At 44.5% G+C, this 24,896-nt stretch overlaps 1 protein-coding gene across 6 annotated transcripts in view; it reads left to right on the forward strand.

Annotated features, from left to right (window-relative positions):
- The window catches only part of LARGE1 (LARGE xylosyl- and glucuronyltransferase 1), a 631,116-nt gene that overhangs the window by 552,122 nt on the left and 54,098 nt on the right, over positions 1-24,896 (forward strand). For 5 of the 6 annotated variants that reach the window (XM_025399702.1, XM_025399703.1, XM_025399705.1 and 2 more), the window contains one exon: positions 15,990-16,145. The exons of the other annotated variant lie outside the window; for it this stretch is intronic. In XM_025399702.1, coding sequence (XP_025255487.1) covers positions 15,990-16,145 — 156 coding nt within the window. The remainder of the gene's footprint in view (positions 1-15,989; positions 16,146-24,896) is intronic. 6 annotated transcript variants of the gene reach the window in all.

The raw sequence follows: 24,896 nt of genomic DNA on the forward strand, positions 1-24,896 counted from the left end.
AATGAAGGGGGCAGGCAGGTAGCATATCCAGGTGTACATCTGAAGATCCAAACTACCCATGAGGAAAGGGCTGCAAAATGCATTTCAGCCTCACAAGCTACCCAGTACTGAGTGCCTGTTGTATGCAAGGGTTTGAAGACACTTAGTGAAGTTGAGGATATACAGACAAGTTCATCATATTTCCTGCCCTGAAAGAGCCTCACAAACGGGGGAGACAGAAGTTTCAACTGCTAATTTCCACATAATGTGAACAATACTGTGCAATATTGCTTAGAGGTATCCAGGTCAGAAATGAAGGTGCTACATAAAAAGGGATAGTATGAATGAACACAGGGGCCTAAAAGATCATGGTGTCCAGAAATAACAAGGAAATAGGCAGAGAGTTCAGGCTGTGTACTAAGGAGCTTGGACTCTGTGGGTCACAGTACTAAAATATTTCTTATCTAACCTATTCCAATGCAAACATACTTTTATCGTGGCACATGAATATACTATAAAACAGAAAAATTTCGTTTTATTATATGTTTGAGTAATTTGAAGTCAATTTAGTAATAATAAACCCTTTTGCTCTTATGAAAAACATTATAAGTATTCATGTTTAAACATAGCAATATTATTGAATGTGCTTCATTATTTTTGAAATGTTGGTTTAGTACTTTATGACACAGTGATTCGTAGTCTTACTTTTAAAGGCATGTTATACAAGTACTTGGATTTAATGGCTATGACTGCCAAAAAAAGATGCCTCCTAAAATTCACAGATCCAAATGGAAATAAAGTACATCATTGACTGTGCTTAATACATTTTATACTCATTGTTTCAGTTTAATCTGAAAGTCATACAAAAATATTTGTAGCAGTCAGCTATTATATTTAAGTCTCTCTTGATGACCATCATTTGCTTTTGATAATTTATTAAATATTCTTTAGCATTTTGATAACACATTCAAAACCTACTGTACAAGAAGTCCTCACTTTAATGTCAACAGGTTCACAGGAACTGTGACTTTTAAGTGAAACAACACACTATGTGTCATAAAAACTTAATTCTTGTTTATATCAACTAACAAGGTAAATTGATTTCTTTATAGGGTATATAATTTCACTTAAAGCTGCAGCCTCCAAGTATCTATCAACCTTAAGTGAAGACTGTAATGTTTTTTATTTGGAAGTTCATTTGGAAGGTTAAATCTATTTTGAAGTTTTCTAAGTATATAGAAATGAGGGCTTTGATAGGTAACATCATTTTTTGGCCTCGCAATCCCATAATGAGGGAAACAATTTCAAACATTTATTTTCTAAAAGCTGTATCCTGCTTCAGAGTTTCCGTCTGAATGCACAATATTTACTTTCTCATTTGTCACCTTTCCACTGAAGGGTCAGATTTAAAGTAGGTGTGTTTTTTCAAAAGTGTGAGATAGAATACCACCAGCAACCATCCTTTCTTCACGTGTGCCATCTCTTACATGTCCTTTGCTTTGAGTTAGCCAGCAAAGCTGTGTGTTACACACATTTTCATTGCCCCTTCTCATGTCATTAGAAAGTACTGTAAAATTGTAATGCTATTTTTAGTCTTGCCTGTATAAAATGATCTAAATCAATGGCATCTAGCAGTGATTGTGCCTGCTGGCTTCAAGTACTTTGTTGCAGGCTTGCTTAGCAATGATGGAGTCAAAGGAATTCATTGCAGGGTTGCTGACTCTGTGACCTTACTCCAGAATCCTTTTGTTATTCCAGTTAAAGCACCGTACCTCTAATGATTCCACATACTCTCTTTTCATAAAATATTGTTATCATTAAAGTAGGAATTTACCTCTCAGTATATAACTCTGCAGGACATCTTGCCTTTAGTACTCACAAAAAAGTCATTCTTTGTGTCTTTCATTATCTAAACAGAATCTATCAAATAGCGTAAGCCCACACACAGTACTCTGTACCTTGATGTAATTCCATAGCAAATCTCCCATGTAATTCAGTCTAATACTAGTTGCTTCAGTCCTTCAGCGTAGTTTTCTCTGACTCTTCCTGCAATATTTGCTGACAAAGGAACTTACTTCATTTTCTTACCATATTATCTTTGTATATTTTTACAGCCATTTTTGCCAGGGCAAAAAAAAAGAAAGAAAGAAAGAAAAGCAAGTATTCTCCTTACTGGACTTCATTATCCTTTATTCTGATGAAATAAATCTCTAAAGAGACTTCTAACCTCTTTTCACGGAGTTCAGTGAAACATTGTCAAGCTTAAGACCGACTATCACAAGACTTTAAACATCATCCAGAAATTACGGAGACTTCGTCTGCATATTCTGAATGCTTTTGTTTTTAAATGTCTTGCTAATCATGCATCTTTATACTAACATTAAGTAATATCTCAAGGCGTAATACACAGTTTGAAGTTCTCCCTGAGTGATAGTGGTTGTAAGTTCATATTTCAAATAGTCTTGAGAATTTAAATTTTTTGCCAATTTCTTGTCAGATCCAATTAGGGAGTCATTTCTCTACTTTGTAATAGAGCTAAGGAAGAGCTTGTACTGGGAACAGAAAGTGTCAGCTCAGCTATTTTCTTACTACTCACATCAACTGGTCTTATTGCTATTCTCTGTCTGTAGCTCGTTTGTAGAACTCCCTTTTTTAATTATAAGCTTTTATTTGGAAGGATGTTAGACTTAAAAGTTTAAAAGGTAGCATAAAGAGTTTGTATATATCTGTCATCCAGTTTCACTTTCCCCTCACGTTAACATCTTTTTTTTTTTTTTTTTTTTTTTTTTTTTTGGTGGAGGGATGTTGTGGAGTCTCACTCTGTCGCCCAGGCTAGAGTGCAGTGGTACGATCTCAGCTCACTGCGACCTCCACCTCCCAGGTTCAAGCAATTCTGTCCCTGCCTCAGTCTCCCAAGTAGCTGGGATTACAGGTGCCCACTACCACGCCTCGCTAATTTTTGTATTTTCTTTTAGTAGAGACGGGGTTTCGCTATGTTGGCCAGGCTGGTCTTGAATTCCTGACCTCAGGTGATCTGCCCGCCTCCGCCTTCCAGAGTGCCAGGATTACAGACATGAGCCATGAGCCACCGTGCCTGGCCAGCATCTTCTAACAGTGGTACCTTCATCGAAACTGACAAACCAACATCAATATATTGCTTTTCAAGTAAACTTCAAGCTTTCATTGCATTTCACTCAATTTTTCCGTTTAAGCTTTATTTCCTTAGTCTCCTTGAGTCTGTCATAATTTCAGAATCTTTCCTGGTTTTTCTGACTGACCTTAATAGTTTTGAGGAGTTCTGGTCAGGTAGTTTCTAAAATGTCCCTTAAGTAGGTTTGTCTAGTATACTTTCTCACGATTAGACTGAGGTGATAGGTTTTTGGAAAGAATATCACGGATGTGAAGTGCCCTCCTCCTCACATTGTATCAGGAGGTACACGATGCCCACACACAGCATTACTAGGGATGTTAGCCCTTCTTACGTAGTAAAGGCAATGTTGGCTAGGTTTCTCCACTATAAAGGTACTGATTTTCGCCTGGGCACGGGGGCTCACGCCTGTAATCCCAGCACTTTGGGAGGCCAAAGCGGGCGGATCATGAATGCACGAGATCCAGACCATCCTGGCCAACACGGTGAGACCCCGTCTCTACTAAAAATACAAAAAGTAGCTGATTGTGGTGGTGCGTGCGTGTAGTGCCAGGTACTCGGGAGGCTGAGGCAGGAGAATCGCTTGAACCCTGGAGGCAGCGGTTACAGTGAGACGAGATCACGCCATTGCACACCAGCCTGGGTTACTCTGTCTCAATAAATAAATAAATAAATAAATAAATAAATAAATAAATGTTTCTAATTTTCCCTTTCATACTCTATTTTTGGGAAGTGAGTCATTACATCTACCCTGCACTGGAAATGGAGGGATTAAGATGCATCTCCTCAAAAAGGGGGTAGTAGTATCTACATATATTATTAGAATTTCTCTGAAATTGAAGATTGGTCACTTTTTCTCCATTTATATTTATTTATTTTAAAAATCGTTTATATCTATATACACTCATTTATTTTATACTTTGGGTTATAATGCAGGACTCTTCTTTAAGCCATTCATTTTGTGAGGGCTATTTTAATTAAATATTAGTAATTATAATGCTAATGAAATACACTAAAAATAAGTAATAGTATGGTTGGTTGGTAGAAGACTTTGCCAGAACACCTCAATATTTGAGAGCGCAGTGCCACCATATCATGCCTTCTGCATTGATGCAGCTAGATATGGGTGCTCACATGACTTAGCCTCTCCCTCTCCCTCTCTGCCTTTGCTTTTCTCTGTTATGGCAGAGTGGCTTCCTGAGGCCTCCAGCCAGTAGTTAGAGTTTAGTCATTGATCAGATATTAATTGCACACTTGCTATGAGCTTAGTCATTCAACAGATATTAATTGCACACTTGCTATGACCTAGACACTGGTTACACAACAGTGAACAAGGCAGTCCAGGCCTTTGCTGTCCTTGAACTTACATTCTAGTGCGGAATACAGCTATCACACAAGAAAACAAATGATCAATTGTCATTTCAGGCAAAATGTGCAATGAAAACATAAAAAATGCAAAGGCTAATGGAAGAGTCACTAGTACTCATGAACCCAGATTGAAGAGAGAGGCCTTTTTCTCTCAATGTCTCTTCAAAAGGACTCTGTTGACCCTTCATGGGGCAGGTGTCCATGCAAGAACCCATCTCTGTGTTCTTAGGAATGGTCAGAGTCCATGTCCATGCTTCTGGCAGGTCAGGCATGACTGACAACCCCAATAGAATCATGGGAAGAAGGCCTGGGCTACTTCTGCAAAGGACGGTGATGCAGGGTAGACAAAAGAGCGATAGTGGGCCCCATGGAAGGTGCCTGCTGGGAACCAGGAAGCTCAGCTGCCTCTCCCAGGGTTTCCAAGCAGTGAATCCTATGGTGCTCACCCCCAAGGGCATTACTGAAATTCAGCCAAGTTGGCAACATCCCATGAGACTCAAGCCAGCTGCTCCTCAACCCACCTTGGCCAATTTCCTCAGCTAAGGATCCCATGCCAGCCTTTAGAATTGGTATCTGCTTCCTTCTAGCCTGCCTGTCCTCCAGTCACACCCCCGAGGAGGACACTGTGGGGAGGCTAAAATGTGAATACAGTGTTAGTAATTAATTCCATAGAGACAGGAAGAATACGGGCTGGTTATCACTCCTGGTCTTGTGTGGGTTGTCTGCAGGGAAGTCGCATAAAGGCAGCAGTCATTGAGGACACTTAATGCTGTTTGCATCTTTCTTCATGTCCTGCTATGAAGGCAGCATCAGGAATTCTTTGCATGTGACAGAATCCAGTTCAAATTGGTTTTTACCCCCATTTTATAGCATAAAGGAACCCAACACATTGAACGTGATGAACATTAGAGAAAATACAGCTGAATCGTCTCCTGGATTCATGACCTTCCCAGCCCTGAATATTGTGAAGAGTCTCCGTTTTCCTATTGTCCTTTTATCCCCTCCTTAGCCTCTACCTCCTTGGGCAGGGAAAAATAAGAAATGTTACAGAGGACAGAACAAGAAATGATAGGATATAACACAAGGCCTGGGATTCATGCATTGGCCTAAGTGTCTACATTTTCCACATGAGAAGACTAAGTCATGAATGAGTTGGATCTCTTTTCTTCCCCTTTCCTGGATAATGATGTATTTTTTGTCTAGGAAGAAATTTTTCTTTTCTTTTTTGGCTGAGACTACTAAAAACCAAAAGGCAACAGGAATCTGTGTGACAGGAGCCAAAGAGTTATGAGTGCCAGGACCCCAGACTGCACTGTGGCTAACTTTTGTGACTGAAAGAGATGTCTTGGTATAAAGGGCATCATTTTTATTTAATTTTTATGTAATAGCAGTACCTGATAATTGTCAGGAATTGGAAAGGAAAAGGAAGAGGGATGGAAAGGAAGCTTCAGCAGCTCATGGGGAAGCTGAGGTACAATCCACGGGAAGTCAGCAAACATTGGCCAAGCCTCCTTTTGCCTGCAAAGTTGGATAGAACACAGCTCTTGCATTCAAGGATCCAACAATCTGGGATGTTGAACAGTGTCACTTTAGCTAATGCTGAGCCTTCCTCAAAGAGAGCATCATGTGGGAATGGAGTATGTATATTCCACAGACTTGATTCATATCACAAGCACTGAGCACAGATCTGCTGCAGGCTCCATGGTGGACACCTACATTAAATTCTCCAGAGAAACAGAACCAATAGGAAATAGAATGTGTATCTATCTGAAGATACTAATTATGAGAATTGACTCATGGATTATGTAGGCAGAGAAGGCCCACTATCTGCTGTCTACAAGCTGGATTCCCAAGAAAGCCAGTGATATATTTCAATCTGAGTCTGAAGGCCTGAGAACCAAGGAAGCTGATGGTTAAGTCCCTGTATTCATCCATCTTCATACTTCTATGAAGAAATACCTGAGACTGGGTAATTCATAAAGAAAAAGAAGTTTAATGGACTGACAGTTGCACCAAGCTGGGGAGGCCTCACAATCATGGCAGAAGGCAAAGGAGGAGCAAAGGCATGTCTTACATGGCAGCAGGCAAAAGGGCATGTGCAGGGGAACTGCTCTTTATAAAATCATCAGGGCTTGTGAGACTTATTCACAATCATGAGAACAGCCCAGGAAAAACCCACCCCGATGATTAAATTACCTCCCACCAGGCCCCTCCCACAACACCTGGAGATTATGGGAGCTACAATTCAAGATGAGATTTGGGTGGGGACACAGCCAAACCATATCGGTCCCAGTCTGAAAGGAGAAGAAGACTGATGTCCCAGCTCAAATAGTGAGCCAAAAAAAAAAAAAAAAAAGGCAACTTTCTCCTTCCTCAGCTTTTTGTCCTATTCAGGGCCTCAATGGATTGGACGATGGCTTCCCATACTGGGAAGAGCCATTTGCTTTGTTGAGTCTGCTAATTCAAATGCTAATCTCATCTGCAAACACCCTCACAGACACACCTAGAAATAATTGTTTCACCAAATATCGGGGCATACCATGATCCAGTCAAGTTGATACATAAAATTACCTACTACAATGCCATTACAGCTTTTGTTTCATTGATCCTATGCAGCAGGTATTATTATTTTCTTTTAAGAGGTTGGAAAATAGAGGTTCAAATATAGTAGGTAGTTTGGAGTGACAGAAAAGGCAATGGTAAAATTTGAACCTAAGTCTTACCAGATCAGTGCCTTGCCCTGGCCCAATAGCACTCTTGATCTGTGCCTAGTACTTTTGTGTGTGTGTTTGTGTGTGTGTGTGTGTGTGTGTGTGTGTGTGTGTGTGGCAGAGTTTCACTCTGTTGCCCAGGCTGGGGTGCAGTGGTGCAATCTTGGCTCACCACAACCTCCGCCTCCCATCTGCCCAGTACTTTAAACCCAACTTAAAGTGCCTGTGTTTCAGAATAGTCCCCTTTTCGGGTCTCTCCTTGAAGTCTAGCCAGGAGGACCTGCCCTTGGCCTGGTTCATCTCTGAGCTGTGTTGTCTGTACCTTCCCTATCCTTGCCCCTCAGGTTGTGTGACAATCTGCAGTCCCTTATTTAAAATCTTGTTTCTTACTCCTCCTTCCCCCATACAGGTTCTGTTTTCATCCAGCCTTCTTCATTGGTAAGGTGACTTATTCATGAAGTCTAAACCAGATGTCTTTCGTAACTGAATGAACACATGCAATATACCTTTATCTCCATCATTGCATCAGTCCTGATACCACAACTTTGCAAAGTAGTTGTGGTTATGCTCCTTCTACAGATGAGGGGCTGTCTCTGTGGTATTAGGCAACTAGGTGCGAGTTACATAGCAACTAAGTGCAGATCAGAGCTGGAGCTGGGTCTGGCTTGTAGGTTTGTCTGCTCCTCCTTTTCTCTCATGCGTCATAATCCCAAAGATGACAAGGAGAAGGACTTGTGAAAACAGTGCCCTTCTCTTTGAAAATCCAAACAAGGGGATAACAGCGGGAGATTAAACTCCTTCAAGAAAAAAATGACAAGCTGTTTGTCCCTTAGACAAAGAAAAGGAGAATATGTTTCTCCATCCCAAAGCCCACATTAGTAGAGTTTTATAATTGATTTACCATAGACAGACAGAATGTGAGGATTATTGAGAATGTCATCATCATGATTTCCATTCTTGAGCCAAAGGGCAGCTACTGAATACTAACTATGTGCCAGGCACTGTGGCACTCCAAAAGAATAATAAGTCAAGTTCCCTGCGAGCCTGGAAATTCACATCCTAGTGCTGCCAGGTGCAGGCATGTAAATAAATAATTACAAGAAGCATACAATGAGTTCTCTAATAGAGCTAACTGCAAGAGCCTGTAGAGCACAGAAGAAGGACCTAGCAACTGCCTAGGGTGTTGTATTAGGAATACTTGCAATGTGAATCAGAAAACCCAATTTGCAGTGGCTTAAAATAAAGTAGGGGGTTTGTCTTACCTAAGAACTCTAGAGTAGGCAAACATAGACATTGGCTTATAGGAGAGCAATGTGTTGACCTGTCATGGTCACAGGATGGCTGTCATGGTTCTAGTCATCACATCTGTTTACGATAGAAAGGTGAGTGAAGTGAGAAGAGGACACTAGCCATATGTGAACGTTTTTATTAGGAAATCGGTGCTTCCCTATGTAACTTTTTAGGCGTTCCTAGGTCATGTGGCCACCCTTGGCTGCAAGGTAGTCTGGGAAATCAGAGACTTGGATCATGATTGGCTTAAATCTTGGGTCATGATCCATTCACAGGGGCGGGGGACATTGCACCTACAAACAAAATTAGTGTTCTGTTAGGAACAATGCGGGGGAGGGGAAGACACGCAAGGAGGTAGCCTTCTACCGTGAGTGTTCAGGGAAAGCTTTGCAGAAGATGTGCATTTGAGCTTAGCCATGAAGGATGAGCTGGCATTGATATGAAAAGAAGGTAGGTCAGGCACAGTGGCTCACGCCTGTAATCCCAGCACTTTGGGAGGCCAAGGTGGGCGGATCACCTGAGGTCAGGAGTTTGAGACCAGACTGGCCAATACGGTGAAACCTCGTCTCTACTAAAAATACAAAAATTAGCCAAGTGTGGTGATACATGCCTGTAGCCCCAGCTACTCGGGAGGCTGAGGCGGGAGAATCGCTTAAACCTGAGAGGTGGAGGTTGCAGTGAGCTGAGATCGCATCATTGCACTCCAGCCTGGGCAACAAGAGCGAGACTCTGTCTCAGAAAGAAAAAAAGAAAAGAAGGTAGGGCATTGTAGAGAGAAAGTAAGGCCATTCTAGCAAGGGGGAGAGCATATGGAAAGACCCAGCATCATGAGAAACATGTTTAAGAAATACCAGGAATGCTTTTAGCCTAGATATAGAGCTGGAATCATAAGTGGAAGGCAGTTTGCATCAGGCTTAGCTGTCAGGGTAGGTGTTATTCTGTGGATCGTAGAAGGTCGATAGGAGTGTTGAGATGGAGACCCATTTTCCAATGCCTCTTATCCCAGTAACTTGGAAGAGATAAGATCTATGTTCTTATTCACCTGGGCATTTGCACACAGGCTCTGATTTCTTCGCTCTTTTGCGCCATTAATGACTTTTAGGAACCCTCTGGGGTCTGAGTGCATCAGAAGTGTTGGCTGAACTCTTTCCATAGCCTTGTCCTTGTACTGAGGTCTTGTTTCTGCCTTTGAACTGCTTTTTCCTGTGCCTTTGATGGGTGATAGTGTTTCTCATGTCTCCTTTAATCACATTGACTTCTGCTGCCTTCCCAGATGATGTTTAAGTTTCCTGGACAGTAATCAATTTCTGTCAATTTTCTCTGGCTCAGTAGAGGCTGACTCCAAGTCTGCACATATACTCAGCCTTTATAGGCGTTTCAGATCCAATCAGATCACACCCATGGGGCCTCTGATAATTGGCAGCTCCTGTAGCCCACCTGGCATGCAACCTCCATGCCCCGCTCTCTCTACTTCCTGCCAGACTGGAGGCTCCACCTGTGTATCTGGGAAATCCTGAATCACCCTGCAGCCTTAGCATCCCGGGGTGGGTATTAGAAGGGGAAAGTACGTTTCATTTCTGATCCTGTCATCTTTTGTCAGTCTCATGTTCATTTCTGTAAACAGAGTTATTTAATGTGATGACAGATATGGGGGAAATAAGGGACACAGATTTCTAATTTTTCTATCTGCTTGGGTTCCAATCCTGACTCTCCTACTTTCTAGCTAGGTAACTTCAGGCAATGTGCTAAACTTTTCTCACCTGACAGGTAACATAGTGAGAGCTTCACTTGTCTCATGGAGTTGTATAAAGAGTAAACGAGCTATTAGAAGTAAAGTTTTCAGAGCAGTGCCTGGCGTACAGTAAGTGTTGGATATATGTTAGCTGCTAATAATTATTATTATTACTGCAGTGATAACATGCCTCAGAAAGTGGAACAAGGTATCGTAGATTTTTATCACAATCCTTGTAGATCCACATGCACTTATCAGCTCCTCACAAAAATCTATTTTGGGTGCATTCTCCAGTGTCACTCTGTCCCAGATGTGAAAGCCCATCAATAAATGTCTACACCACCAGCTTTTGCTGCCCCCAAACCAGCAGTGATGGCTGATTCTTTCCCTCAGGGGACCAGGACAAGACATTTCTTAGTAGTCACCAGCTTGCTGCCCCCAAGCCAGCAATGATGGGTGATTCTTTCCCTCGAGGGACCAGGACATGACATTTCTTAGTAGTCAAACAAGCAGTGATAAAAATATATATATATCAGCAACACAGATCCTAAGTCAGATTTCCAGAGTGAGAAATGTGGTTTAGTGGACAGAGCAGTGGCCCGGTAGACAGAAGCTGGACTCTACCTCTACCTCTGCTGTGTGACTCTGGGTAAGTCACTTTCCCACGCTGGGCCTTGGTTTCTTTCCACTTAATGTGACCCTACCCAGGAAGAATCACCAACTGCCCCTATAAATGCACATTATCATACCTGCAGTTTGAAAATGGACAGTTTTATGATACCTTCCTCTCTAAGTTGTAAGTTTCAGGAAGAGAGTTAGGGTCTCTTTTGTGTGTATCTCTGCATTCACAGCCCCTAGATCAGTGTCTGGCACAAAATCAGTGCTCATCTTACTCTCTGTTGAATGAATACATGAGATATAAAAGAAAGAAAATCATTTCTGAGTGTGGTGATTGATACTGAGTGTCAACGTGATGGGATTGAAGGATACAGAGTATTGATCCCAGGTGTGTCTATGAGGGTGCTGCCAAAAGAGATTAACATTTGAGTCACTGGGCTGGGGAAGGCAGACCTACCCTTAATCTGGTGGGCACCATCTAATCAACTGCCAGCAAATATAAAGCAGGCAGACAAACGTGAAAAGGAGAGACTGGCCTAGCCTCCCAGCCTAGATCTTTCTCCCGTGCTGGGTGCTTCCTGCCCTCAAACATCAGACTCCAAGTTCTTCAGTTCTGGGACTTGGACTGGCTCTCCTTGCTCCTCAGCTTACAGACAGCCTATTGTGGGACCTTGTGATCGTGTAAGTTAAGACTTAATAAACTCCTTTAAATCTATCCTATTAGTTCTGTCCCTCTAGAGAACCCTGACTAATATCCTGAGCAAGACAGATCTGATTTTGTATTAAGCTTGAGCACGTACGCACTTAGTGACCCTGGGCTAGTCTGAGGTTCAGACTCATCATCTGTAAAAATGGAGATAATAATAGAAACCACCGTACCAGGTTGTTTTGATGGAATGTGATCTCATGATCACATTCATAAATTTTGAGGAGGAGTGGGAGACAGTCCGTTACATCTAATAAGCTATTCGACCCCCACAGGAGAAAGTAAGGGCAGTAGGGGGCTATTGAGGGAAAGGTGAGAGCTATTTTGTTTCCTCTCTAATCCCATGATCACATTCAATGCAGAGAAGTAAATAATAGGTATTGTATATTTAATATTCATATATATGTATATGGATACATACATACATTAAAAACCCTGGCCTGGCCAGATGCAGTGGCTCAAAGTGCTGTAATCCCAGCAGTTTGGGTGGCTGAGGCAGGAAGATCACTTTGGTTTAGGAGTTTGAGACCAGCCTGGGCAACATAGTGAGACCTCATCTCTACAAAAAATAAACAAAACTAGCTGGGCGTGGTGGTGTGTGCCTGTAGTCCCAACCACTCAGGAGCCTGAAGAGGAAGGATCACTTGAGTCTGGGAGATTGAGGCTGCCGTGAGCCCAGATTGCACCACTGTACTCCAGCCTGGGTGACAGAGGAAGACCCTGTCTCCAAAACAACAAACAAACAAAAAACACCAGCTTAATGTCTAGCATATAATGGGTATTAGATACATGATAGGTATTTAGGTTGGTGCAAAAGTAATTGCAGTTTTTGCTATTTTCATGGCAAAAACCACAAGTACTTTTTGCACCAAACTAAATATTATTTATTTAGATCCTAGCACAAGGTAATGGAGTATTCTATGTCCTGATGATTAAAAACTCAGGAGCAAAATGTAAATCTGAATATACCTTAATAGACTTTTGAATGGGCTCGGCGGTCAGAGGAAGCTGGATTGCAAAGCACTCTTTAGATCCCCCTGTGCTTGCCCATGACCTCACCATCCACTCGCCGATGTTCCTTCTTATATAACACCAGCACTTGCCTGTAGTAAATACACAAACCCAGATCTAGTTTGTGAATACACAAACTAGACAGTTGCAGAGCAGGATGAGGCTTGATGAGCTAACAGATGGCTTGGGGTGTGTTGTGGGGCACCAGGAGACCTGGGTCCTAGTTCCAACCCTGACTTGGCACAGACTCACCATGTGATGTGGAGCGGACTCATTTCTCTGTAAATTTCACTCTCCTCGTCTGTAAAATGCTCAGCCCTTTAGGACTAGATATGATAGTAGTTAAGAGCCTCAGGTTTAGGCTTTAGAGCTGGCTTCCAGTCTCAGCTCTGCAACTTACCAGCTGTGAGATACAGGCAAGTCACATACCATCTCCATAAAGTGGACAGTGGGATTCAAATGGGCTTGTTTGGAGGATTTAATGAGACCATGTCTCTTAAGTACCTGGCAGATTTGTGCACAATACATTAAGCTTTGTTCGTTTGTGAGCCCGTAGGCCAGCCCTTCTTTTCACTTAGTTTAAGTTTCTCCCTGTTGAGGAAGCTTACATTTCCTCAGTCAGATCCACATCCATCAACTTTCCTGCTGGCTCAGCACTTGGCAAGCACCAGAATCATTCTTAGAGAAGACACGATCCCCACTGGGTATGAGTGACACCAGCCCACATGCAATTATTTTAATGCATGGCCCAGGATCTTCTTATGCCCAGATCGAATGTGTTCTCAGGGGAGAGTCTTCCCTCTCCTACCCTTCAAAAGGCACAAGAAGAAAACCACATATTGCACACTCATCCGTCCCTGAAATGTAAACCTCATCAAATAGTTTCATCCCTGCCAGCCCTCTGTACCCTCCTGAATGCTGAGTGCTTGCTTCCTGACTGATGCTGGCAGGAAGGAGAAAGGAGGGCAGAGCTCCTCCTTCCCTGCCCCATCTTTGAGAGGGAAGGAAACCCACACTTATGGAGCCACTCTGACATGCAAGCATGGAGCTAGGCATTTATTTAACCCTCTTACCTACTTTGTCAGGCTTGCTGATCCCCTCCTTGCACTTGAGGAAACAGGTTCCAAGAAGAGAAACCAGTTGTTCAAGGACACACACAGCTAAGTAAAGAGCATAGCTGGGATTCAGACCTCAGCTGGTCTGAGGTCCATATTTCTAACTCTGGCTACTGTATCATTCATTGTTAGTTATGGGAGGTCGTGGGGATGTGGTTTGGACCAAATAGGTTTCCCATCCTTCATTATGCCATGAGAGAGAAAATTGGTCTTCTAGAGCAGTATTTATCCAGCCAGCTTCAATGGGTATTGCTAATGCACATTCCCAAAACAGGGCAGAGGGAGCCGGGTCTTCCAGTCCTCCCTTCAGATGGCAGGCTCTGGACCCTGCTGCAGACTCTCATAGATGGAACCCAAGCAAAGGAGGGAAGCAGGAAGTGACTGAGCTGTGGACACCCAGTTCCTTCCTTCAGTGTCTTAGTCCATTCTGGCTGCTTGATGTTTATTTCTCAGTTCTGGAGGCTGGGAAGTCCAAGGTTAGGGCGCTGGCAGATCAGATTCGGTGTCTGGTGAGGGCATGCTTTCCGGTTCATAGTTGGCACCTTTCCCATCTGTCTTCACATGGTGGAAGCAAGCAAGGGAGCACTTTGGGGTCTCTTTTCTAAGGGCACTAATACACTCATGAGGGTTCTTCCCTCGTGACCTAATGACTTCTCGAAGATCCCACCTCCTAATGTCATCACCTTGGCGATTAGACTTTCAGCATGTGAATTTTGTGGGGGAGTGGAAGACAGTCCCTTACATTTGATACACTGTTCAACTCCCGCCGGAGGAGAGAGTAAGGGCAGTAGGGGGCCATTGAGGGAAAGGCTATTTTGTTTCCTCTATAATCAGACAAAGCATGAAACAGAACGTTTTAAAAGCTTCACTTCTGTCCTCCACAGTGTAGAGGAAAGAACGTGGGCTTGGAAATCAGACATGCTTACGTTTGAAGCCTGGCTCCCATGTTTATCAGCCGGGTGGCCATAGGCAAGTCACTTCTTCACTGTTTCTTCCTCTTTACGATTGCATGCCTTGCTGGGGTCATTGTGAGGACTAAAAGAAGCCAGTGAATGTAAAACTGCTGGTGAAGTGTTCAACCCATGGGTGAGCCCCTCAGGAGAAGCTCCCAGCCAAGGGCATGAAAAGTGGCCACTCAGTACAGGCTTCCCTTTCCCGTGACAGGTGTCCCATGGAGGGTTCTCTGGAGACTGTCTCAGGTATTCACGCCATTGCACTGGGCTCAGCCTTGCCTTGGTGTCTGCCAAGGAGCATTGAGAATATGATCGTATGTGACCAGGGCCACCTCACAGTGCAGCCCCCTTGGGGTCTTTCCCTGGCTTAGCTGTTTTTGATGGTGTGCGATTTCCCTCATCTGGACTCGACCTGTCCCCTTGGATGCTCTGCCTCCACCCATCATTCAGGGTTCAGCTCGTGTGGCTCAGCTGTGAGAGACCATCTCATTGGCCTAGTCATCAGTCTCCTCGGTCCCTGTGTGCCGATCTCAGACACAGTGCAAGCCCAGTGAGTAGTTAAGCAGGTGGACTCTGGAATCAGGCTACAGAGGTTCCAAACCTACTTTTCTGTGACCACAGGCAAATTACAGAGTCTTTCTGCCTCTACTTCCCCATCCGTAAAATGGAGTTAATAATTGTGCTGCCCCATAGGCCTGTTATCAGTATTAAATAAACTAATACAAATTATGTCTTACTAATCATGGTTATTCTATAGTAATAATGAATCATTTTTAATACTAGCAATGAATGCCACCAGATATTAATAATAAATTAAGGTGCTTTCTTAGAAGAAATTTTAGTACTATTTAAATATTCTAGGCCAGGCATAGTGGCTCACACCTGTAATCCCAGAACTTTGGGAGGCCAAGGTGGGAGGATCACTTGAGCCCAGGAGTTTGAGACCAGCCTGGGCAACATGGCCCAGTCATGCCCCCTCTGGGTGGCACCTACAGGCAGCAGGTGGTCAAGCAGAAATAGGGTTTGCAGAGTCGCATCCTAAGCATCACATCTTAAGGCTGAGAGATGACAATGTAATAACTGGCACAGATTATTTCCATTTCATGGATGAGGAAACTGAGGCACAGAGATTCAGTCACTTGTGCGAGATTAAAGGACTACCTAAAGCAGAGTCAGGGTTTGATCCTAGGTGACCTGGCCTCAGAGCCCTTACCCTTAACCACTCTGCCAAACTGTTGAATGAGTGAACGAGCAGACCCTCAAATAATACTTAGCCTAGTGCTGAGCTGTGGCTTCCTACAGGTGTGAGGGCCCCCCCACCCATGCCGCACATGACCACCTCCTTATCTCCCTGCCAGGTCATTCACTGGAACTCCCCCAAGAAGCTCCGGGTGAAGAACAAGCACGTGGAGTTTTTTCGCAACCTCTACCTGACTTTCCTGGAGTATGACGGCAATCTTCTGAGGCGGGAACTGTTTGGCTGCCCCAGTGAGGCTGATGTCAACAGTGAAAACGTAAGTGGCTCGTAAGGTGAGACAGGGAAGGGGCGGCTTCTCTGCTCATCCATCATCAAGGACCTCCCCTATGCCAGGCTCTACGTCAGGCTCACGGCAGGACCTAGATGAACACAATGCCATCGGTGCCCAGGGTCCACCGTCTAGTGGGGGAGACAGGTACATCAGCGGGTCCCTCGCATGCAGATGAGGTGAAGTCAGAAGTGAGTTTCCAAGCAGAAGAAATAGATTAAGCAAAACCACCATTGAAAGGAAAGATCAAGTGTCTCTCATAGCCAGGAAATGCCAGCGTTTTTGCGGACATGATATCCACATGGGAGACCCAGGATTCAGTGGAGTCAGTGCATGGGGAAACACAAAAAGAGCTTTTCACGAGTAACTGGCTCTTTTAGGGGTCAGCATGAGTGAAGACAGTGTTAGGCAGGCACTCAGTCACCGCCATGGCTATAGTCTACTAGAGCTATTCCCGTTTCTCTGTTTCTTCACCACTTACAATTTGTTCATGTTGTATCTCATTTGATGTTCATAGAAACCCACTTTTTTGTTTGTTTTTTGTTTTTTTAGACAGAGTTTCACTCTGTCACCCAGGCTAAAGTGCAGTGGCGTGATCTCGACTCACTGCAACCTCTGCCTCCCAGTTTCAAGCGATTCTCCCACCTCAGCCTCCCAAGTAGTTGGGATTACAGGCATGCACCACCACACCCGGCTAATTTTTTATATTTTTTAGCAGAGACAGGGTGTCACCATGTTAGCCAGAATGGTCTCGATCTCCTGACCTCGTGATCCGCCTGCCTCGGCCTCTCAATGTGCTGGAATTACAGGTGTGAGCCACCGCGCCCGGCCAAAACCCACTTTTTAGAGTTGAGTAAATTGAGGCGCAGAGAGATTAGGCAGGTTGCCCATGGTCCCACAGGAAACAAGGAGCCACGTTGAGACTTTTTGTGAGTTCTTAGGATATAGAGAAGAGGCACTTTAACAGAAAAAGCAGGGCATGGGGGGTCAGGCTGACCTGACTTTAATTCCTTCCGGTTACTACCTGTGTGATCTCAAATAAGTGACTCAACCTCTGTGCTTCGTTTTCTTCAGCTGTCAAATGGGGAATAAAAACTTTTCTGGGGCCAGGCGCGGTGGCTCATGCCTGTAATCTCAGCACTTTGGGAGGGCAAGGCGGGCGGATCACCTGAGGTCAGGAGTTCGAGACCAGCCTGGCTAACATGGTGATACCCCGTCTCTACTAAAAATACAAAAATTAGCCAGGCATGGTGGCAGGCATCTATAATCCCAGTTACTCGGGAGGCTGAGGCAAGAGAATTGCTTAAACCCGGGAGGCGGAGGTTGAGGTGAGCCGAGATCATGCCACTTCACTCCAGCCTGGGCGACAGAGTGAGACTCTGTCTCAAAAACAACATACATACATACATACATACATACATACATAAATCAATCAATAAGTAAATCTTACGTGGGATGTTTTGAGAGTAGCTGAGAAGATGCATGCAAAGCGCCTAGCTCAGTGTTGGCCCTGTGTTAGATGCTTAGTAAATATTTGCACTCTGCTCTTCCCTTGACCCTTAGTATTAGACACAGAAGAATCTGGTTCATTCATTTAGGCAGCAAACGTTTACTGAGGACCTTGTACTTATTCTGTGCACTGAGTAGTCATAGGTGAAAAAAGACTTTGGTTCCTGATCTCATGATATTTGTATTCTGGTGGAGGAGACACAGTTAATAACTAAAGTCTCAGAAAACAGTGATCAGCCAGTGGCAACCGCTACATAACAATGTATTAGTGAGCAGCTGAGCAGCTCCGCTGGTTTGAGGATTTCTATGAGGAGGTGACGTTGAGTCTAAAACCTAAATGACATGAACGAGCCTCCCATAGAAGAGCAAGGGGAGCACATTCCAGGTAGAGGAAGTAGCTGGTGCAAAGGCCCTGAGGCAGGACAGGTCCGGAGTGTGGAACAGAAGGATGGCCAGTGTGCCCAGGAGCTGGTGGGGAGGGAAGGCTCAGGTAGGCAGGAGCCAGATTGGTATGAGGTTGTATGTTGGGTTTAAGAGTCGGAATTTTGATTTGTTGTTGTTGTTGTTGTTGCTGTTTTTATAGTTATTTTGGTTGTAGTGAGAATTCTTTTAGGCTCCCAATGGCAGGGAAGGGCACCTATGGAAGGACCAGAGGCATGTGCTCGCCTGGTCTTTTATCAGGATGACGCTGGTCACAGTGCACCCCTACTCTCTGTGATCGGGTCCCCAAGTGATAGTGGATCGCCACTGGCTCCGGCCCTTCTCCCCATCACCCTAGAGGCCTTCTCAGCATCTGCCCTCCTTCACATCTGGTGATAAAAGAAAGAAAACCATCAGGCACTCCAACTCTCTCAGATTCTGAGAAGCACTTAGGGGCTTAACAAACACTGTTCTTTCGGTTTTTCCTTCCGTTCTCTTTGCTCACATCCGTATTTGTCATCATCAAGATTCGAGGGTCCATTCGGCACATTTTTCCAAACGTTAAATGGAAACTCTTCTCGTGCCTCGTTTATTTCCCCCCTCCATGGAGAAGGCTCCCATAAAAAGCCTTGCAGGATGAAGCCGTCAGTTAATCATCTGTATCGGTGCGTTCCCGTGCCCTGCTGCTGCTCAGTATCATAAGAAATGAGACGTTTTATAAGTGACTCACCAGCTTTTCCTACCATCTCCTTCCCCTGGGGGGATCGTCGAGGTGAAGAAGTCGTCAGTGGTCTTTCTCGGAATCTGTGACCGTATTTATTTGCTTATTTGCTCAGGAAGAATGCGTGAATGCTGGCCATCTGCCAGGAGCCATGTAGAGCACAGGGGTTTAACTTAGAGACTGAGCCCCCCACTGTATGTAAGTGGCCTGCCGCTTAACAACTCTTAGAGATGCCAAGAGGAAGATCTGCCCAGGAGGCCCAAGAATGAGAGAGCAGCTTGCTCTAAGCAGTCACCATGGCTGTCATCCCAGTCTGTCTCCCCTTCTCCCTTGACCACTATGCATGGGCCACACCCACCTCCTTTCTGTGCCTTCATTCCGGGCTCACAATAGGGCCTTGGTGCTTGCTGTTCTCACTGGCGGGAACACCTGTCCCTCTGTGTTTAAATGTCTCAGCTGTGACATCACAGAAACTTTCCAATCCCCTACCCCCACCTGCACACAAAGTAACCTATTAAGTCACTGTCTATGACATGCCTTGTTTCTTTTTGATTTTTTTTTTTTTCTTTTTGTGAGACAGAGTCTTGCTCTGTTGCCAGGCTGGAGTGCAGTGGCACAATCTCGGCTCACTGCAACCTCCGCCTCTCGGGTTGAAGCAATTCTCCTGCAACAGCCTCCCAAGTAGCTGGGACTACAGGCACACGCCACCATGCCCAGCTAATTTTTGTATTTTTAGTAGAGACAGGGTTTCACCATGTTGGCCAGGATGGTCTCGATCTCTGGACTTCGTGATCCACCTGCCTCGGCCTCCCAAAGTGCTGGGATTACAGGCATGAGCCACTGCACCTGATTTTTTTTTGTTTTTCTTTTACAGAATCTCCCACTGTCACCTGGGCTGGAGTGCAGTGCCACTATCTCGGCTCACTGCAACCTCCACCTCCCAAATTTAAGTGATTCTCCTTGCCTTAGCCTCCCAGGTAGCTGGGATTAGAGGTGCCTGCCACCATGTCCAGTTAACTTTTTTTGTATTTTTGGTAGAGACGGGGTTTCACTGTGTTGGCCAGGCTGGTCTCGAACTCCTGACCTCAGGTGATCCACCCGCCTCAGCCTCCCAAAGTGCTGGGATTACAGGCATGAGGCACTGTGCCCAGCCCCTGTTTTCTTTTTGTCAGAGCATCTACTCCTGTTTACAATTACCTGATTGATATGTTTGTTTCCTAGGTTTTTTCATAAATGTAATACCAAAACATAAGACTCTTAAAGACTTTGTGCTATTCACCTCTGAGGTTCTCCGCCCTAGCACAGGATAGAATCAAGCACATAATAAGCACTTAATAAATCTTTATTGAATGAATGTACTAAGCAAGTTTAAGAAGGAAGAACGAAGTACCACCAAGTAAAGGGAAGAGCAGAAGAAAAAGTGAACTGTTGAAAGAGAACATGCTGGAAGTTTGTGTACCAGAGCACAGGCATGCTGGGGGCATGGCTAGGAACGAAACTGACCAGGAGGCACCCTGGCTGTGCTTAGAAGCTTAGAGTTTCTCCTCACGGCAGTGAGGAGCCCCCAAAGGGTGTTAGTGATGGGCAGATTTATATTAGAGAAAAATCACTCAAGGTAGAGGATGAAATGAAAAAGACAAAACTGGAGGGACGACTTAAAGGACATGGCCCATCCCAGGCAAAAACACGATGGGCGCGTCTCTGATCTAGGACAGTAGAAGTGGGAATGGAGAGAGCAGATGGATTGTTTCATGGGTGCTAAGAACATAGGAGCAGGTGCAGCTAGCACTCATAAATCAAGACAAGCAGGTTCCTGTGCCCTGCTCCAGCCCCGTTCCTCTGCTGGCAGGGGCTGGAGCTGGAGCTGGGGCAAAGAGAGAGTCTGTAAACATTGCACTCCTGAACCACAGCTCTGTAGGGAGTTTACCACCTGGTCCTCCGCAGCGTGTCAAGTGTTATCTGCAAACACAACCGGAGGAAAAGGGTACGATCTTGGATCCAGCCCAAAGCCGATGCTCCCAGCTCTGTAGCAGGAGGTCATTAGAGCTGTGATAAGTGCACAGATGGTGGTGAGTCTGAAAGAAACCAAGTCAGGAACCTCTTCTTTGGAGTTGAGATCCTAGATGGGAGCAGGCTCTGATGGCAGTGTCTAAGTGACTTTAGACTCGTTTCATCCACTGGATTAGTCCATTTTCATGCTGCTGATAAAGACATACCCGAGACTGGGTAATTTATAAAGGAAAGAAGTTTAATTGGCTTACAGTTCCACACAGCTGGGGAGGCCTCACAATCATGGCGGAAGAGCAAGGGGCGTCTTACATGGTGCCAGGCAAGAGAGAGGACGAGAACCAAGTGGGAGGGGTTTCCCCTTATAAAACCATCAGATCTTATGAGACGTATACACTACCATGATAAGAGTATGAGGGGAGCCTGCCCCCATGATTCAGTTAACTCCCACTGAGTCCCTCCCACAACATGTAGGAATTATGGGAGCTACAATTCAAGATGAGATTTGGGTGGGGACACAGCCAAACCATATGATCCACCCAGTTGATACTTCACTTAGTTGCCAGACACAGGGCTAGTGTTCCAGCAGGCAGCATTGCAGATTGAAGCTCGGCTCTTGCAGTGCCTGTTGAGTGAGGGATACAGACAAGCAGAGGATTATTAAGTAGTGCGATTAGTGCCAGAATAGTGGTAGTGCTTCGAGAGCACACGAGAAGGGCATTTTACACAACTAGGGAGAGAAGGTGCATCAAGGAAGACTTCCTGGAGGAGGTGAGATTTAAAGGATGAATAAGTAGGAGTGACGGAGTATGAAGGGTAAACTTGGTGGGTGGGAGGGAGCAGCATGAACATTGGAGACCAGGAGTGAACACAAGCGTGATCACTCGAGGACCTGCTGGGAGTTCAGATTCAAATGAACGCAGTGTGAGAACTATAAAAATGTTTGCACCTGGGGCACGGTGACTCACTCCGGTAATCCCAGCACTTCGGGAGGCTGAAAGCACTTCGAGCCCAAAGCAAGTGATTTTCAGTGGCTTATAGCCTAGTGTGAGATGTGGACATTAACTACAGAGTCATGCAAATGCACTTCAGTTAAAATGACAACCATGTGTTAGGAAGGGGAAACACACGGTGCTTGTGGAGATACAAAGTAGGAGGAACCGGCCGGGCGTGATGGCTCACGCCTGTAATCCCAGCACTTTGGGAAGCTGAGGCAGGCAGATTACCTGAGGTCAGGAGTTCGAGACCAGCCTGGCCAACATGTCGAAACCCCATCTGTACTAAAAATACAAAAACTAGCTAGGCATGGTGGCACACGCCTGTAGTCCCAGCTACCCGGGAGGCTGAGACAAGAGAATCGCTTGAATCTGGGAGGCGGAGGTTGCAGTGAGCTGAAATCACGCCATTGTACTCCAGCCTGGGCAATAAGAGCAAGATTCCATCTTAAAAAAAAAAAAAAGAAGAAGAAGAAAAGAAAGAAAGAAAGAAATGGCTGCACAAGTAAATTTTTGCATTATTTTAATTTTTTCACTGGGAAATTGATAATGACAATAAGGGTGTAAGCTCTCTGGTAATCTGAATCACTCATTTAATAGACACATGACCTCAGAGAAGTCACCTAAATGCTCTAAGCCTTGGGTTTACCATTTGAGAAATGGGTCATTGCCATGGGGTTTTATGGGCAATTTACGGCCAAAAAAGAAGGACTTGGCACCGGGAACACAGTGTGCCGTGGGATGAGTTTCTTCACAGACCCCAGTGTCTGGCCCATGTGATCATAATCCACTGTTCCACAAATAGGCTTTGGGTTTTATTAGCAACTCGGGTAAAAAGATCTAGCAGAGAAGGGCACCCGTAGAGTCTCTGAGAAATCTGTCTGTGAAGAATGCGAGGGGGTGTCACATTTGCTGTAGGTCAGACAATCCCGCGTATCCCCGTCAATTCAGAAATTCAGGGTAGGAAGAAGAGGCCATTTGGTTTGCCTTGCTGCCAAACTAAAAATAAAAATAAATCCATCTAGTCAGAGATGCAATTCTTCATCAACGAGCTAAGATGTGAGGGGCAGAGCCCCATTTCAGAGCCTCTGGTTGGGCTACTTGCTCTAGGACAAGACAGTTTGATTTGCAAGAGAACAGGCTCCCCCAGTGCTATGGAATGACAGCAGCTGATTGGCTACAGGCACTTGTCTCCCATAGTTTGGGCATCTCTCCCTGGGACTCGTAAATTCTTTATGTAATGCGGTAAGCATTTGGAATGCATTGGTTATTATTAGTTGATTGATTGAAATAGGGATGGAGGTTAGAATTCTGTACCTTAGCATTTCTCTCCCTTTTCCTCAGCAACCCAGCCCTTGAATATCCAAGAAATGGCAGGGTGCAGTAGCTCATGCCTGTAATCCTAGCACTTTTGGAGATAGAGGCGCAAGGATTGTTTGAGCCCAGAAGTTCAAGGTTGAAGTGAGCTATGATCGATCCATTATACTCCATGCTCTGTGATGGAGTGAAACCCCGTCCCTAAAATTAAATTAAATTTATAAAAGAATATCCAAGAAACCCCGGGACTCTCCCAGAACATAGTTGGATAATCAGAGCTATTCTCTACCGTTTTATCTATTCAGAATCATTCCACAGTATCCCTAATAGGCTTGCATCTGGCTTCTGCTGGAATCCTCCCAAAGACAGGGAGCTCACCACCTTTCAAGGCAGCTTACTCTGCTGTTGGAAAGCTCCAGATGCTAAACTGTTCTACCTCATGTTGGGCTGAAATATTTCCCTCTGTAAAGAACCCACTAATCTGAACCCTGTCCTCTGGAGTCTGTGTTTTGTTGGGTTTTTTTTAATGAAACATAAGGAAATAAGGATCCTTCCACCTCCCATGTACCTGACAGCCCAGAAGATAGCATAGGAAGTTGCCATTCAGTTTGCTATTTAGAAACATAGGACTCCCCTAAGTATCGTATTTGTAGAGCGATGCTTTATCATCAAAAGGGCCTTACTCCACCTAAGGGTATTTCCAAGTAAAGGAACCTCATCTTTTTAAATGCAAAACCCATTGAAATAGATGGGTTTTAACCAATTTGGACAGGAAACTTGCTGCTAAAGTATATGCCCTTCCTTTATTAACCAGATACTAAACTCAGTTTAGTATTAAACTCAGTTTACAATTTCTGATGACTACAGTTGCATTGAAAAGGCTGGAGGAGGTTTTGGCGGGGGAGTGGCCAGAGGAGGAAACATACTGTTTATCCTGGCAGGAAATGGCCCCAGACTATTCACTGCTTATTCTGTGAATTCCTTTCTGACAGCTGTCACTTTCTGCTTATCAGCTTCAGAACAACCCTTTCTGGGCTCGCTTCCTTGTTCCTTCTTTCCAAGGCAGCCAACGCCTCCCCCGCCTCCCCCACCCCCCCCAACCCACAAAAAAAAAAAAAAAAACCCCGCAAAACCCCACAAAGGTATTTAATTTAGAAAGCCTGATGGTAAAAGAATGATCTGTTGTTATGTTAAAAGCTAGATTATGAAACATATCAAACATCCACAAAGTACAAAAAAAAAAAAAAGACTGGACACCAGTGAATTTTTGAATATATATGGAATTGCAAGTCAACAGCCAGTGTCTCCGTCCCCTGCCCACAGCAGACATCACTAATTGATGGCTGCATTATTCATCTATGCCCAACTTCTTTCTCCTCCTCAAGACAGCACACTGAGTAATCAGTATTGGTCTCCTAGCCTCCTAGTGATAGCAGGGAACCAAAGCCTGCTCGGTATCCCTGTGATAGGTATTAGTCATTCTGGTCTCTCCTGCATGAGCACAGCTCTTTGTGCTGTTCTAAGACCTTTCTCTGCTTGCTTCTAGATTTTGGGAATTGGACATTTTCTGCAGGGAAAGAAAGAGAAAGGGAAATACAACTTTAATCTTCACCACAAAGGGAGGGAGGCATTATGAGTCACATTTCACGGATAAGGAAAGGAAGGCTTCAAAGAAATGATTTACTTGTTCAAGGCCACACAACTCCTGAGTGCTGGGGGCGAGATTAGAAATCATGTCTACCTAACTCTAAAGCCACAAGACAAGGAAGG

This window comes from Theropithecus gelada, chromosome 10 (genome assembly GCF_003255815.1).
Source record: "Theropithecus gelada isolate Dixy chromosome 10, Tgel_1.0, whole genome shotgun sequence".
Classification (NCBI taxonomy): domain Eukaryota; kingdom Metazoa; phylum Chordata; class Mammalia; order Primates; family Cercopithecidae; genus Theropithecus; species Theropithecus gelada.